Genomic DNA, 17927 nt, shown 5'->3' with positions numbered 1-17927 from the left:
TTTGGTTTGTTATACAGCATCTGAACTCTCTATGTTTGTACAATTTCTTAACTTGTGAATGTTGGTGGGGGACAAATCCCATTTCTAAATATAATAGCTCAGAAAGCCAGGTACTGGCTTTTCCAACCTCCCTTACAAACAAGCTAGAGGAAATCAACTTAGGACTCAAATAACCAGGTGGACTTGCTCTAAATAAGGAGCTAGGGGCACAAAGCAATGGAAATGGTGACACATTGTGAGAGACACGTCATGTTTACAGTGGCAGCAGGGCCAGGATACAAGATCATTATCCAGGGGTAGCAATGGCAGACAGTGTTTGGGATGGCTGCAGTGCTGTGGTGTCTGTACTGCACTGTCTCTGTGCTACAGTTGTGTGCATGGTCTGGCTGCTGCCTGACATCACTTGTGCCTGCCTGTTTCCAGCTTGATTCTCCAGACTTCCTGGAAATTCTGTGAGTCACAAATATCTTTCAATAAATTCTTTGTCTTAAATAGGCCAGAGTTGGTTTCTGTTGCTTGAAACCAAGAATCTCTGCCTTAAACAGTTTCAAATTATGGAGTTTTTACATGGGCCACCAAAGCGCTGCAAAGTAGTAGCTACATTATTTGGAATCTTCAACAAAGTGCATATATATATGTAAAATCTGTGCCTGGCCCGCATGCACTACTTATTTACTTATTTGAGTTTCAAAACAGATATTCTCAAGTGCTCCACATCAGACTGAAGGCAGAGGATACACCAGAAAGATGACATGTCTATTTTGTGGAAGACACCAAAACGAAAACAGCACTTCAGAAGGGAATTCAAGTGACCTGATATTAAACCTCTCCTTATTACATAAGAATAAAAAACAATAGGTTAAATATAAAGTAATAAATACTACTGAATATCACTAATAAGACATTTGCTTTCACTTATATTCAAAAGACATATTTATTCTAACTTCAACTGCTATAACGAAAAGTAAAAAATGATAAGCATTTATTCAGCCATTGCTACACCTACTGGGGAGGAAATGCAAGAATAAATGTTAAAAGTCAGTAATACTTCTTGTAATAACTTACTGAGTTTTCTCCTTCATGTGTAGTATTTTCATTACTATGTATGTTGACAATGTACAGGGTATTGGAATCATTTATACCATCCTATGATTACTTTGTAAGGATCTGCACATCTTTACTTAGCATTTAAATTCTTTATTTCTGTGTGGAAGAACAGTGGTTATCAAACTTTTTTTTTTTTTTTTTTGAGACGGAGTCTCTCTCTGTCGCCCAGGCTGGAGTGCAGTGGCGCAATCTCGGCTCACTGCAAGCTCCGCCTCCCAGGTTCACGCCATTCTCCTGCCTCAGCCTCTCCGAGTAGCTGGGACTACAGGCGCGGTTATCATACTTTTAATGTGCATTAGAATCACGTGGAGTGCCGGTTGCAACACAGAGAGCTAGGTCCCACCCCTAAAGTTCCTAATTCTGTAGAACTGGAGTGGGCACCAAAAGCTGGCATTTCTAACAAGTTCTCAGTTGATGTGAATGCTGCTGGTCTGGGGAATACACTTTGAGAACCATTGTACTAGTTGATACTACAATTATAAAACCTGATTTTCACAGGAATGAAAGGGAAAAGATGTTTTAAAATTTATTCTAGGCCAGGCGCGGTGGCTCACGCCTGTAATCCCAGCACTTTGGGAGGCCAAGACAGGCAGATCACAAGGTCAGGAGTTCGAGACCACCTTGGCTAATATGAAGAAACCTGTCTCTTCTAAAAAATACAAAAATTAGCCGGGTGTGGTGGAATGTGGCTGTAGTCCCAGCTACTCAGGAGGCTGAGGCAGGAGAATTGCTTGAACCTGGGAGGCAGAGGTTGCAGTGAGCCGAGATCGCACCACTGCACTCCAGCCTGGGCGACAGAGCAAGACTCCATCTCAAAAATAAAATAAAATAATTCTTTTAGCCTACTTGAGTTTAAAAAAAAAAAACCCAAAGTCTACTGTTATAAAAAGGAATTTTATATTCTGTGGCAGTTGCTCATGATAACATTACCAAAATTTCCAGTGCTATAATGGTTTTTGAAGCATACCAAAAAGATATACATAGTCAATACATATATGAGTCACTTGCCCTGACAATAGTGGTCAGGGAAATAAATATAGACTGAAATCAATTTTAGCAGAAATGGCATTATAAAAGATTTGACTTGAAGTCACTGATAAAAATTTATAAACAAGAAAAACCGAGTAACCACACACATGTATGTAAGTCTCAAAAGTTTTCCACCAGAGGAAAAAACACAACAAAACAAATGAGAAAGCTGTGTGAATGCCACATCAGCAGCATCTCAATTCACTTTCATTCATTTTTTCCCTGTGTACTTAAAGCCACCAAGTAGTTAGCTCCTGTCTCACCGATCATTCAATGCTAATCTTTAATTCATTCAACAAATATAGATTGAGCACCTATCATGGGCCACTGTTCTAGGTATTAGACAGAGAACAGGATGCAAACAAACCAGGTCTCTGCCCACATGAAGCTTACATTCTAGTAGGGGAGAGACAAGTGATCAGTTAAGAATGAAACAAAAGAGGATATACATGGAAGAACATTCCATGCTCATGGGTAGGAAGAATCAGTATCGTGAAAATGGCCATACTGCCCAAGGTCATTTATAGATTCGATGCCATCCCCATCAAGCTACCAATGACTTTCTTCACAGAATTAGAAAAAACTACTTTCAAGTTCATATGGAACCAAAAAAGAGCCCACATTGCCAAGTCAATCCTAAGCCAAAAGAACAAAGCTGGAGGCATCACGCTACCTGACTTCAAACTATACTACAAGGTTACAGCAACCAAAACAGCATGGTACTGGTAACAAAACAGAGATACAGACCAATGGAACAGAACAGAGCCCTCAGAAATAATGCCGCATATCTACAACCATCTCATCTTTGACAAACCTGACAAAAACAAGAAATGGGGAAAGTATTCCCTGTTTAATAAATGATGCTGGGAAAACTGGCTAGCCATATGTGGAAAACTGAAACTGGATCTCTTCCTTACACCTTATGCAAAAATTAATTCAAGACGGATTAAAGACTAAAATGTTAGACCTGAAACCATAAAAACCCTAGAAGAAAACCTAGGCAATACCATTCAGGACATAAGCATGGGCAAGGACTTCATGTCTAAAACACCAAAAGCAATGGCAACAAAAGCCAAAATTGACAAATGGGATCTAATTAAACTAAAGAGCTTCTGCACAGCAAAAGAAACTACCATCAGAGTGAACAGGCAACCTACAGAATGGGAGAAAATTTTTACAATCTACTCATCTGACAAAGGGCTAATATCCAGAAGCTACAATGAACTCAAACAAATTTACAAGAAAAAAACAAACAAACCCATCAAAAAGTGGGCAGAGGATATGAACAGACACTTCTCAAAAGAAGACATTTATGCAGCCAAAAGACACATGAAAAAATGCTCATCATCACTGGCCATCAGAGAAATGCAAATCAAAACCACAATGAGATACCATCTCACACTAGTTAGAATGCCGATCACTAAAAAGTCAGGAAACAACAGGTGCTGGAGAGGATGTGGAGAAATAGGAACACTTTTACACTGTTGGTGGGACTGTAAACTAGTTCAACCATTATGGAAGTCAGTGTGGTGATTCCTCAGGGATCTAGAACTAGAAATACCATTTGACCCAGCAATCCCATTACTGGGTATATACCCAAAGGATTATAAATCGTGCTGCTATAAAGACACATGCACACGTATGTTTACTGCAGCACTATTCACAATAGCAAAGACTTGGAACCAACCCAAATGTCCAACAATGATAGACTGGATTAAGAAAATGTGGCACATATACACCATGGAATACTATGCAGCCAAAAAAAATGATGAGTTCATGTCCTTTGTAGGGACATGGATGAAGCTGGAAACCATCATTCTCAGCAAACTATCGCAAGGACAAAAAACCAAACAGCGCATGTTCTCACTCATAGGTGGGAAATGAACGATGAGAACACATGGGCACAGAAAGGGGAACATCACACTCCGGGGCCTGTTGTGGGGTGGGGGAGGGGAGAGGGATAGCATTAGGAGATATACCTAATGTTAAATGATGAGTTAATGGGTGCAGCACACCAACATGGCCCATGTATACATATGTAACTAACCTGCAAGTTGTGCACATGTACCTTAAAACTTAAAAGTATAATAAAAAATAAATAAATAAATAAAATAGATTTGCCAAAAAAAAAAAAAAAACCAAAAGGAATGATAGTCAAGAGAACGACAGATAGTCATACATGTTATGGAAAAAACGTGGTCTCTCTTAGAGAATACCAGAGAAATATGTACACCAATATGCTTCTGAAGCTAAAGTCATAGAAAACTTATCTGGCCACTAATAAGAATGAAGAGGAGCAAATAAGAAAGGAAGAAAAAAGAATATAGAGTCAGAAAAGCCAGAAAAAAGACACTGATTTAAGGATAGAGTGGTTGACTGGTTGATGGCTAGAGATTAAATAAATTTAATCTAGAAGTATGTCTGTTAGATTTAACAACTGAAGGTCATCAATGACCTTGATAACGGCAATTGTACTGTAATGTGGAGAAGAAAGCAAGCTTGGAAGGGGCTGAAGAGCATGTGGTCAGCAGTATCTCAATTCAGTTTCATTCATTTTATCCCTGGTACTTCAAGCCACCAAGTAGTCGGCTCCTGTCTCACCCATCATTAAATGCTAAACTTTATTTAATTCATTCAGCAAATATAGATTGAGCACCGATCATGGGCCATTGTTTTAGGTATTAGAGAGAACAGGGTGCCCTTCCCTGGTCTTTTCCACATAAGGGCAGTCCTCTCTCCAAGAGAAATTTCTATGTGACCAGCCATATACAATTACTGAAATCTAAATGGCAAGTGGATTCACAAATCAATTCCTATACCAGTCAGAATGTGTACATACGTAGAAGCATAAATGAAGAAAGCACCTCCGCATCTCAATTACAGAATTCCATGTAACCATTTCTCTTAAGGAGACAGCATTTGAATAATAAGAAGAAAGCATAATTTCACCTGCAAATACTGAAATTTCGTATTCCACTTATAGAGGAAGAAAAGAGATTGAAGAAATATTCCTTTTAAGGTTCCTTATTAATCACTTAAAGTGTATGGGAAAATAATTAGATGACTTAAAAAATGCACTAATACATGATTTTCAAGAGATGGCTATAAGTATAGTACTTTAAAAATGGATTTTAAATTATTCAATGTCAATATATATTAGTGTACCATTTCCCAAAGCATAACGTGATTTTATTATATATTACTCAGGTAAAAGTATTCTGTGGTTCTATGCATTTCGATAGGGCTTTTAAAAAGGTAACAGGAATTGAGGGTTCTCAAGGGAAAGTGAATCACACAGTGTTTCACTGCTTGTGTAACCACAGAACTCTTAAGGGACTAATGTATAATGGATCATGGTATGAGAAGTTATGTACTGGAGTTGAGAAATCTACAATCTCAACAGGAAGACTACTAGAACAGATATCCATACAATGAATACTTTTGCATTTTAAAACACTGATTATCTTTAAACAGTGGGCAAGCTTCAAAGAGTAGCTTATATAAGAAAATCCTTTAAAATAAAGATTTCTTAATTTGACCATAATACAGCATGATGTCTCTATTTCCACTTCGACTAGCATGATGTAGGAGCGAGTGGGGGAAGTATGAGTCAAAAAAGAGTGGGGGAAGAAAAAAATCATTTTATTTAAAAAAAAAATTTCTTAGCTACAGCAAGAAATTTCCATTGAAATGAGTTAATGGGTGCAGGAAATCAACATGGCACATGGATACATATGTAACAAACCTGTACATTGTGCACATGTACCCTAAAACCCTAAAGTATAATTTAAAAAAAAAAAAAATTTCCATTGAAATGAACTCTCTCTACATGGTATGCAACGTTTCCAAGCAGGTTTAATCATAGTGTTCTAAATTATTAAATATCATAAGTAGTAAGAATTTATAGAAATAAAGATGATAATCAAGCCTTTGGGAAATCTTGGAAAAACTACTGCAAGGAAATACAAAAATGATGTAGCATGGGTTCCTACAGAAGCAAGGATAAAATAAACAGGGGCAAAAGTAAATTACATTACCTTCTCCCTTAAGCAAAAAGCTACTCTATTCCAACACACAGTGCTGTAAAGCAGTCTCAGTTGTTTAATTGAAATGTTCCCTCACTCACTAACCCACACTGTTAAGCCTGTTATGCTGGCAGTAATTGTACATATTCACAGGGAGAATCAGGTAAACACTTTAGTATCATCAAATTATAATGATTACACATTTTCATAAGCGACGACACATATCTGTGAGAGCTGTCATCACCTCTTGAGTGAGACCCCATGCATTATGGCTACATGACATGGGGATGCTGGTGACAAGAGCATTAGTGAACTTACTAAGCATGCACAGGTTGTAGGGCCATGTACTGGGTGCTCAAAAGTTCATGATAAAGATCAGAGTCCCTATCTTCTGGAAGTATCATTAGCAAAAAGCATTTATTATCACACAGAAGTGGGACTCTGACTGTGATCCAAGTCAGGGATCAAACACTAACTTGCTGTTAATTCAGTGTGGTAGAATAGAAGAATATGGAATATTCTTTCCTAACATACATGGAAGTGTGCCAAATAAAAAGAAGCCATAGAAAGACCCTAAAATGAACATTAGAGACAAAAATTGTAATAGTCAAATGTCAGCACTACAAAATTACAGAAAGACTGAAATAGCTTACGCTGAAAAAAATTTTCTAGTCCTATTTAAGAAAAAATATTCATGGTCACTAGTTGCTAAAATTTTGAGTATAATTCATGACAACACAATGACATTTCCTTATTAAGTATAAAAATGATGCTACAGAACCTTTAGTCAAAAATTATCCTTGATAGTAATGAAAGGTTTTTAAAGATGCATCTTCTCCCTCTTGACCAAAAGTGCACATTTGTGACATTATTGGCTAGAGTTGAGGATACAATTTGAGTCCATACAGACCAGATCAAAGCTAATTGGACTTTGTGACAAATGACCTCATGACCTAGACCTCATTAGTCATGATCTAACCAACTGAGCTAGTGGGCCACAGAAAATACATGTTAGCACTAGATATTTGCTTTGAATCATTTCTGCACTTAAATGGGTCCTATAGCTTTAAAGAACCTACCTTACAAATGTTGTTTTTCTAAGGTTTTGTGAGTGAATGAATTCATTCAACTCATGTTTAACTATTATGTGGAAGACCCTAATATCAGTGGTAAAGCAGTTCAAAAATGCACAAGACAATATGCAGAATTTAGAATCATAAGTAGAAGCAAAAAATGTAAACAAATAATGAGTGCATAATTTTACAGCAGTAACTAGTGTTTATTGAGTGCTTCCTATTCTTTAGATGATACATAAAGCACTTTTGATAAACTGAGATTACAGGCTGAGTATCCTATATCCAAAATGCTTGGAACAAGCAGGGTTTCGAATTTTTAATTTTTTCACATTTTGAAATATTTGCATTATATACTTACCAGTTGAGCATCCTTAAGCTGAAAATCTAAAATCTGAAATGCACGATGAGTATTTCCCTTGAGCATTATGTTGGTGCTCAAAAAGTTTCAGATTTGGGAGTATTTTGGATTTCAGATTTTCGGCTCAACTGGTAACAGACTAATCTCTCTAACTTAGCTTGGACCAGTACAAAATGAGAAATAACTGTGATAGGTACTATACAATTAACTCTCTCAATACCCATTTCAACTGCCCTTTTCCCTTGTCACATTCTACCACAACAGACATGAAAGCTACAAACTCCCATTCTCACATTCCCCTGCCGGTGACCATTACTACTTGTCACAGACAAAGATGAAATGACAACTGACAACTGGGTGACCTCTAGCAGTGTCTAGAAAGCCATTTATTTTCCCTGAGAGCATAAAGGTCGAAGTGGCAGGCGTCTTTTTCATTTGGTATAAATGCCAACAGTAGTTTAAGTTTATGGTGAAGATTCCAAAATCATGCTCCAGGGGGCCCTGGACCTATACAACAAATAAGTAGAGTGAAAAATAGTCGCAGTATGTCTAAAATATGTAAAGAGGTATAGATTTAATAAGGTAACAGAAATTTACTGACTTTATTATGTGCCAATCACCTAAGCAAATGTAAATAAAACAAAATGCCAAGTTCCCATTCAGGGAGAGTTCTTAATACTATAGGAAACATAAAGAAGCTTTCATAGTACAATGCTGTAAGCAAAAGTCAGGGGATAATGCTGACCTTTATCAGGGAAGGATAAGCTAACTACAGAGAAGGAGAGTCAGGGTCCATGTCACAAAGAAGGGAGTGACATGTCTGTCAATAAAGATCACATTAGACTGGGTTTAGGGAGACTGGGAGGAAAGGAGAGAACACAGAGAATGCTATTTCAGCAGAGAAAACAACATGTCCAAAAACATAGAAGTATGAAAGGGGAATATTTGGGGAAAAATGCACAAAGTTGGTTATGCCTAAAAGGTAGAAAATAAGGCTAGGGAGGTAGGAATGGGGAGAATGCCAGTATGGAAAGCTAGATTTTATTTTGTAGGTAATGGAGGTAGTGTTAGGCAGTAGTGATGTGGGTAGATTCAGTGACCAAATATAGTAAGAAAAGAAAGAAGTCAGAGTCAATGAAAAGCTTCCAGTTTTATATCATCTATTATGTACCAGGCTCTGTATTAGGTACTTCAAATATATTTGCTTGTATCCTTACAAAAACTCAGTAAGAGTGAGATTATTCTCCTTCCACTTCCATGGTAACAGTAACAAAAAGCTCAGAATATTTAAGTACATTGGTCACAATTATAAAACAAATACAAAGTTAACCAGAATTCTGTTTTTAGTTATAATAATAATAGATAACAACAACTGAACTCACATGTCATGCATACTTCTGGTGTTAAGAGTTATTACAGTAGTGAATAAAAACAAAAAAAGTCCTGCCTTCATGGAACTTATAGGTTGACATCACAGAAATAAATGAAAACACTCAAGGAAAGAGCAGATGTAGTAAGAATAAAGAGAGCAGAGGTTATCATTCCGGGGTATACCAACATTGATGGGAGGTGGGCAGAAGAGTCAGTGAGAGAACCTGAATTCATTTTAAGTTAACCAAGGAAGCCAACGGGTTGCAAACAAAAAACCCAATTTGGAAACAATCTTCACGACTTACAATAATTCTTAGTTCCTTTATTTATAATAACATTCTGCATCTTATTCCAAAGTAGCTAAGAAGCCCAAATAAAATAAATTTACAAATTTATATTATTGTTGATGCAAAAGAGATAAGCTGGTTTCGGGCAGGGGGCAGGTTTAGATAGGAAAGTCAGACTTATTATCAGGCATTTTTATGTGGAATATCTTATTTTCAAGATGTTCAAAAATCCTAAACTCCTAATATACTAGTTTTATATTCATTTACATGCAAACATATCACATAAAAATTGACCTCGTATATAAAAACAAAAGGCATAGAGTTTAGAAGCTATCATTAAAATACAGATATCACTAACAAGGGGTATATACATTTTTTCTCTACATAAGAAGAACTATTAAAGGGCATAAGACTTTCAACAATTTAAAATATCCTATGGGGTTAAGTGAAAGGAAAATGGGCACATATTCTTAATAAATATAGACAAAAGCTCTAAACATCAGCTTAATTTCAATAACTCTGTTCTAGTAGAAAATTACTTTGAAAACAAGGAAACAATCTGGGAATGGGGGAAATGTTCAAAAGTACATTATTTTTCTCTGAGTGGGGGGAATTAAAACGACTTCCACATATAAACTTACATTGCTCCATTGGTATAGACAGTATCGCTTCCTTCCACATACTGCACCTGAGCTGGATAGACATGTTGTACCTGCTGCACAGTCTGTACCTGCTGTACCTGAAAAACAAATATTAGGACCTTGGTAAGAGGTAGGTATGATAGGAAGAATACAGAGCATTAAATCTACCTCAAAGGTTTCTCTGGTATTACTGATAAATGTGAGAATGGCTTATAAGAAAAACTATTAGATTCATGCCATAGTTTTAAGATAAGCACCTGTTGGTTCCAGAGCAACTACAACATTTATGCTGAATAAATTCTGTAACATTCCTGCAAGTATAAATGTATAGACACATTTCAACTGTTCAGGTTTAAAATTATGAAAGTTCTTGGCCAGGCACAGTGGCTTACGCCTGTAATCCTAGCACTCTAGGAGGCCAAAGTGGGCAGATTGCCTGAACTCAGGACTTCAAGACCAGCCTGGGCAACCCGGTGAAACCCCGTCTTTACTAAAATACAAAAAATAAGCCGGGCGTGGCAGCATGCACCTGTAGTCCCAGTTACTCGTGAGGCTGAGGCAGGAGAATTGCTTGAACCCGGGAGGTGGAGGTTGCAGTGAGCCAAGATTGCGCCACTGCACTCCAGCCTGGGTGACAGAGTGAGATTCTGTCTCAAAAAAAAAAAAAAAAAAGAAAGTTCTTATTTTGGTAACTTATGAAATTCTATTCCAGTTTAATAAAAAATAATAAAGCTGATTTTTTAAAATTAAGAACAATTCATAATAGAAAATTTCAAACACACAAATGTGTAAAAAATCCTGTAATAACCCTATGTACTTGTCATCCAAGATAAATGATCTTTTCTGTTTATCCCCTTCACAGGATTATTTAAAAGCAATTCCAGAAGGCCGGCTGTGGTGGCTCACCCCTGTAATCCCAGCACTCTGGGAAGTGGAGGCAGCTGGATCACCTGAGGTCAGGAGTTCAAGACCAGCCTCCTGACCAACATGATGAAACCCCGTCTCTACTAAAAATACAAAATTAGCCAGGCATGGTGGTGCATGCCTGTAATTCTAGCTATTTGGGAGGCTGAGACAGGAGAATCACTTGAACCCAGGAGGCAGAGGTTGCAGCGAGCCGAGATTGTGCCATTGCACTCCAGCCTGGGCAACAAGAGCAAAAATCTGTCTCAAAAAAAAAAAAAAAAAAAGGAATTCCAGAGATTATATCATTTCACTGGTAAATATTTTCATTTGTATTTCTAAGAGATAGGAATTGTTTTTAGCATGAACACAATAATATCACATATAAACACTAACTGTTCCTTAACATCATCTAAAACTCAGTCATTGTTAAAATTTCCCTGAAGAGTCCAATCACTGTATTATTGGGTTTTTCAAAGTAAGATCCAAACATCGTCTACATAATAATGCATTTGGGTTGATATTTTCTTTCTCTTTGAATCTCCAAGTTCCCTCATCCTTTTTATTTCCCGTCTATTACTTATTCAAGAAACTGGGTCATGTATCTTGGAGAATTTCTGGCATCTAGATTTGATAAACAGCATCCTGAAATGTCATTTAATATGTTCCTCTATTTCATGTATGCTGTATAAACTGGTATATGTTGGGGCTTGAACAAGTTCAATTTTTTAAAAGTTGTGTACTTCATATTGTACCATATCAGTTGACATATAACAACTAGCTGTCCCTCTGCAATGTTAAGTTTGACTAGTGGAGTCATATGTTGTCAGCTGGGTCTATCTATTAATAGTATCCTGCTCCCTATCCACGTTTCACCTGAGGATATTAGTAGCCATTGATGATCATTTCCTACAGATACTATGTTAATAAATAAAGGTTGTAAACTTGCGGTAGTCTATTATTCTTTCTTCATTTATTAGCAAAATCCTTTTATAAAGAATAAATTCCTCTCACTAATTATTTAGTTACTTTGAAATCAAGTTTTTATGGGAAGAATAGGATAAGTACATGATTCTTTTTATATTACAGTACTGAAAATGACTTTATTCCCCCCAGTACCCTCCAGAGGTGATCGGTGTGGTTTTTTATTTTGTTTTTGTTTGTATCCTTATGATCCTCAGCTTTTGAACATATTTAATGATTTTCAATCCTAGCAATCTTTTTTTCTTGCTAAAATTGTCCCATTGTTGGCCAATGGTAGTCTCTTCTAGCCGGTTCCTATGACATAACCCCACCATCTTTTTTAACTCTGCTACTTTCTGTTATAACAAGATGTTCCAGGCTTATGTCATATCTCCTACTCAAGATCTGGGATCAGACATTTCTTCAAAAAAGCCCTGGCTCTTCTTAGTGGAAAATGGTATTCAAAGACTACATTTGGGACCCATTAATGCGTGCTGCTAGGATGCTATTCATATTTCTAGGTCTTTTCATTGAACAAAGCTAGAAATACACATATTTTTTGAAGGATAAAAATACGTATCATAAATTCATAGTAATTTTTTCATTGAATTTTAAATATATACAAATTAAATATATCTTGGATATATTTGTCCATCTTTGCTCTTATGATACAAATTTTGGTTACTAGAGATTTTAACATGATTACTTATTTGCATGAAATTTTATGGTTTCAAAATAAAAATATGTTACTAATATTTGATTATCAAATATTGTTTGTTTCCTTCAATTTTTCTGCCCTTAAGATATACGCCCCTAGAGATGTATAATTGTATTACTATAAAGTCACTTAAAATAAGTCATCAGCTTGATACACAGTTAAATTCATGGGTTTAATTTTCTTTTTAATTTTAGGATTTGCTGTATTTAATTTTGATTTAATTTTGCTTTATGATTACATGAAATATCTATGTGGTTCCAAAGCCAAAACTATAAAACAAGGAATATATTTGGACAGATGATCCTCCTTTCATCCCTGTTGCTTCTATCATACTTACTGCCCCCTGCACCCCCCATAGGCAACCATTTTCACTATTTTTAGGTTTATCCTTTAATTGCCTTTCTTTTTCTCTATATCTTTTTAGACATACATGCAAATGTGTATGAATGTGTATAGAAGCATCCACGTGTGAATACATACACACCTCATTCTAAGAAAAAACACAGCATTTTATACATACTGTTCTAAACCTTGCTTCTTAAACTTAACAATATAGAATAAATTTGAAGATCATTCAAGTATGATACATCATGACATAAAATAAAAAAGGAATATATTCCTTTTTACTTGGAATTATGAAAAATTTTCCTCACTACAAAATTCAGAAGTGATAAAAATACTTTTAAATAAAATTGTAAACCTGCTTGCAAGGTTAAAAATATAATAAGCAAAACCAAAGACAAATGAGCATCCAAAATTTTGAGAAAGATTGATAATCCCATTAAAAAAATGTATAGAAAATCTAGATAACCTTGGGTTTGGTGATGTCTTTTTAGATATAACACGAAAGGTCTAATTCATGGAACAAATAATTCACAAGCTGGATTTCATTAAAATGGAAAATTTCTACTTTGAAAGACACTGTGAAGAAAATGAAAACACAAGCCACAAACTGGGGGAGAATATTTGCAATACTGATCTGATTAAGGATTGTTATCCAAAATTTACAAAGAGCTCTTAAAACGCAACAATAAGAAAAAAAAAAAGCTGATTTCAAAAGGGGCAAAGACCTTAATACAGATGACAAATAAGGATATGAAAATATTCTCCCATCATAAGATACCAAAATCTAAAATGCTGAATTAGAATGGCCAAAATCCAGAACACTGACAATACTAAATGCTAGTAGGGATGTGAGAAATATAGAAACTCTCATTCATTGCTGGGAGGGATGGAAAATGGTACAGACACTTGCGAAGGCAGTTGGTAGTTTCTAACAACACTAAACATAATCTAGTCATATGATCCAGTAATCCCGTTCCCTGGTATTTACCCAAGGAGTTGTAAACTTATGTATACACAAAAGCAAGCATACACATTTATAAGAACTTTATTCCTAATTGCCAGAACGTGGTAACAACCAAGATGTCCTTCAGAAGGTGGATGGAAGAATAAACTGCACTACACATCAAAACAATGAAATATTGTTTTCATTAATTCCAATAATGGAATATTATTCTGCACTGAAAAGAAATGAACTACCAACCCATGAAATGACATGAGAGAACTTGAATGCATATGAGCAAGTGAAAGAAGGTAATCTGAAAAGGCTACATACTGTAGGATTTCAACTATCTGACACTCTGGAAAAGGCCAAATGACAGAGACAGTAAAAAGATCAGTGGCTGCCAGCCACTGGGGGAAAGGAGAGATGAACAGGCAGGGCCCGCAGGATTTGTAGAACAGTGAAATTACTCTGCATGATACTGTAATGGTGGATACACGTCATTATACATTTGTTCAAAGCCATAGAATGTACAACACCAAGAATGAACTCTAATATAAATTTTAGACTTTGGGTGATAATGATGTGTCAATGTAGGCTCATCAGTTATAACAAATGTACTTCTCTGGTGGGGAATGTTTATAATGGAAGAGGCTATTCATGTGTGAATCGAGGGGTTTTATGGAAATCTCTCTACCTTCCTCTCAATTTTGCAGTAATACTACAGGTGCTTTAGAAAAATGAAGTGTTCTCAAGAAACTAAAATCTTTTTTTTAAAGTGTGTATGCACATATATATGTAAATATATAAACATATACTAGTTTAATTAAATAATATAAAAATGAATAGAATAAAATAAAATCACGCCAATATTTATAGACTAGAAATGAAGAAACCTCCCTAGAAACATTCAAGAGCCAGATGCCATAAAAGCCAGTCAGATTTGAACTAACAACAACAACAACAACAACAAAGACAGTTTAGGACAACTAACAACATAAACAAAGTACAAAATCTAGACACATAATTGAATAAATAGTTTGCAACATACTTAATAAGGTATAGTATCCCACATATATAAATACTCCCTATAAATCAATAAAAAAGGAACTAAAACATGTTAGAACATAGGTGGGTGAGTCACAAAATTAAAATTATAGATGAACAATAAATGTAAATGTTAAAAGCTCAACATTAAACGTAATCAGATAACTTCAAATGAAAACTACTTTTTACTCTCTAGAACTATAAAAATTACCAAAGGGATTATATTAATTAAAGACAATATTTTAAGAAAACAAGCATGCTTACATATAGTTAGTAGTAATATAAATAGGTTCTTTAGGCAATTTAACGGTAATTTATAAACAGGCACATCATTTGACATTTTTGTGAATTTATTCAACAAGAAAACTCAATATCTGAAGAGTTGCTGTACAAAAAAATTTCAAAAAATATTTAATTTATAAGAAAAAGGAAAACCTTAACAATGATGAAATATGACATTATCAAGTGAATGTTAGTTCAACCATTCCATAGAATACATGGCTGATATAAAAGAATAAAGTAAGATATATATGTATTTTAGTAGCAAGATTGCCAATACATATTACTAAGTTTAAAAACTATGTTGTGGAACAATACTTATTCTTACATTATGATTAAGCTTTGTGTTTACAAAAATAAATTTATGAATATATAAACATAAACAAATAAAATGTGTGTATGTGTGTGTGCATATATATATATATACATATCAGCATATATGTTCATATGTGTATACAAATTCATATAAACAAGAATAGAAGGATATACACCAAACTTCTAAAAACGGTAACTCTGCTGAGTGACATGAAAAGAGGTGAGAGGGGTGAAAAAACTATCATCGTTTATTCTGCATATTTATATTGCTCTTAGATTTTTTAAGTGAAAATGAATATATTATGTACATATTAAAATCATATTAAACATAAAATCATACTTAAGGTCTTATCACTATGCCTGATCACATCTTAAACATCTTTGCACCTTACACATTAAACACCTTACACATCATATTAAAACATATTGAAAGTTTATAAGACTTCCACTTCAGGCCATGCTGGAGTAAATACTACTGGAAATGCCCTGCCACATGAAACAAACAGAAAACTTGACAAAATATGTAAAATAATGTTTTCAGTCATGTGACAAAAGGCATCATAAGATGGTGATCCTTAAGAGAACGGACACAAACAAGGTGAATCCTGCCATGATCCTGGCTTCTGACCTAGAACCATTTTCCACATTGTGGAACAGGAACACAAAAACTAGGACAGAACGGTGGTCTCACTGAGATAAGGAAACAAAGATTAGAAATGGGAAGGCTTAACGGCAGCTGAAATGTGGGAGCAGAGTATTAGAGAAGGCATTAGAGAAAACGACAGCAACAGACCCAAGAGAATCTCTCATCACTTTCCGAACTGCACACGTGTAAGGTGCAGAGATGTTTTAAGACGTGACTACCCATAGTGGTAAGACTTTAGTGAACACCTAGGGCATTCTGTAGATATACCAGAAGGGGTAAAGCCTTAGTAGTAGGGCTGTACTGGCTCTAGAGTAAAGACAACTTTAGGCTCATCCTAATGAAGCTAAAAAACAAGGCTTGACAATGTCTGAATTGCAAGCAGTGTAACTGACTACCTAAAACAAAATGTAATATGTTTAAAGGAAGACAGCAAAATCCAGACTTACAATACCGTAAGAATCATAATGCCTAGCACACAATGAAAAACAAAATTAGACATATAAAGCAGCAGGGAAGTGTGACCTGTAATCAGGAGAAAAATCAATCAATAGAAATGGACTTTGAAATGGTATAAATGAACTAGCAGGCAGAAACTTTAAAACAGCTATTATGAATAGCCTTATGAATTAAGGGAAAACATGAACATGATGAGAAAAAAAGAAAGAAGCTACAAAGAAGAACCAAGTACTATTTGTAGAGTAGGAAAATACAATATCTAAAATTAAAATTTCACTGGTTAGGATTAAAAGCAGATAATACAATGAAGAAAAGACCACTTAAAATGAAAGCTTAGCAATAAAATCTACCTACCATGAAGAACAGAGGCAAAAAAGAAATGATGAGAAATAAAGTATCAATGAACTAGGGGACAGTATTTAGTAGTCCCAGACAGAGAAGTAACAGAAAACATATTGAATAAAGAGTGGTTCTTTTACACTGTTGGTGGGACTGTAAACTAGTTCAACCATTGTGGAAGTCAGTGTGGCAATTCCTCAGGGATCTAGAACTAGAAATACCATTTAACCCAGCAATCTCATTACTGGGTATACACTCAAAGGACTATAAATCATGCTGCTATAAAGACACATGCACACGTATGTTTACTGCGGCACTATTCACAATAGCAAAGACTTGGAACCAACCCAAATGTCCAACAACGATAGACTGGATTAAGAAAATGTGGCACATATACGCCATGGAATACTATGCAGCCATAAGAAATGATGAGTTCATGTCCTTTGTAGGGACAAGGATGAAACTGGAAATCATCATTCTCAGTAAACTATTGCAAGGACAAAAAAATCAAACACCCCATGTTCTCACTCATAGGTGGGAATTGAACAACGAGAACACATGGACACAAGAAGGGGAACATCACACTCCGGGGACTGGTGTGGGGTGGGGGGAGGGGGGAGGGATAGCATTAGGAGATATACCTAATGCTAAATGATGAGTTAATGGGTGCAGCACACCAACATGGCACAGGTATACATATGTAACAAACCTGCACATTGTGCACATGTGCCCTAAAACTTAAAGTATAATAATAATAAAATAAAATAAAATAAAATAAAATAAAATAAAATAAAATAAAAAATAGTGGTAGATTTCTTTTTCCAAATTCGATTGAAATGATAAACATGAATAGAAGAACATCATCAATGTACAGACAAAGAAGCCAAAGTAGCAGGATCAACTGAGGCCAGGAAATTAAGACTAGCTAGGACAACACAGCAAGACCCCATCTCTACCAAAAAACATTTAAAAAAAATAAATAAAGAACATTAAACAAAAGTGCATTATAATTAATAGGCTAGCCCCAGTAATAAAGAGAAAAAAATTAAGCAGACAGAAAAAAAGATAGATACCAGGCAGCA

At 35.4% G+C, this 17927-nt stretch overlaps 1 protein-coding gene across 24 annotated transcripts in view; it reads right to left on the bottom strand.

Annotated features, from left to right (window-relative positions):
• The window catches only part of RFX3 (regulatory factor X3), a 322024-nt gene that overhangs the window by 122344 nt on the left and 181753 nt on the right, over positions 1 to 17927 (bottom strand). For all 24 annotated transcript variants that reach the window (XR_010113770.1, XR_010113771.1, XM_063609885.1 and 21 more), the window contains one exon: positions 9895 to 9992. Coding sequence is in view for 22 of the 24 variants with exons in the window: in XM_063609885.1 (XP_063465955.1) it covers positions 9895 to 9992 (98 nt within the window). In the remaining 2 variants the exon portion in view is untranslated. The remainder of the gene's footprint in view (positions 1 to 9894; positions 9993 to 17927) is intronic.

Source organism: Symphalangus syndactylus, chromosome 9, assembly GCF_028878055.3.
Source record: "Symphalangus syndactylus isolate Jambi chromosome 9, NHGRI_mSymSyn1-v2.1_pri, whole genome shotgun sequence".
Lineage (NCBI taxonomy): Eukaryota > Metazoa > Chordata > Mammalia > Primates > Hylobatidae > Symphalangus > Symphalangus syndactylus.
The sequence above is the reverse complement of the archived record's forward strand: the minus strand, read 5'-3'. Positions and strand labels throughout refer to the sequence as shown.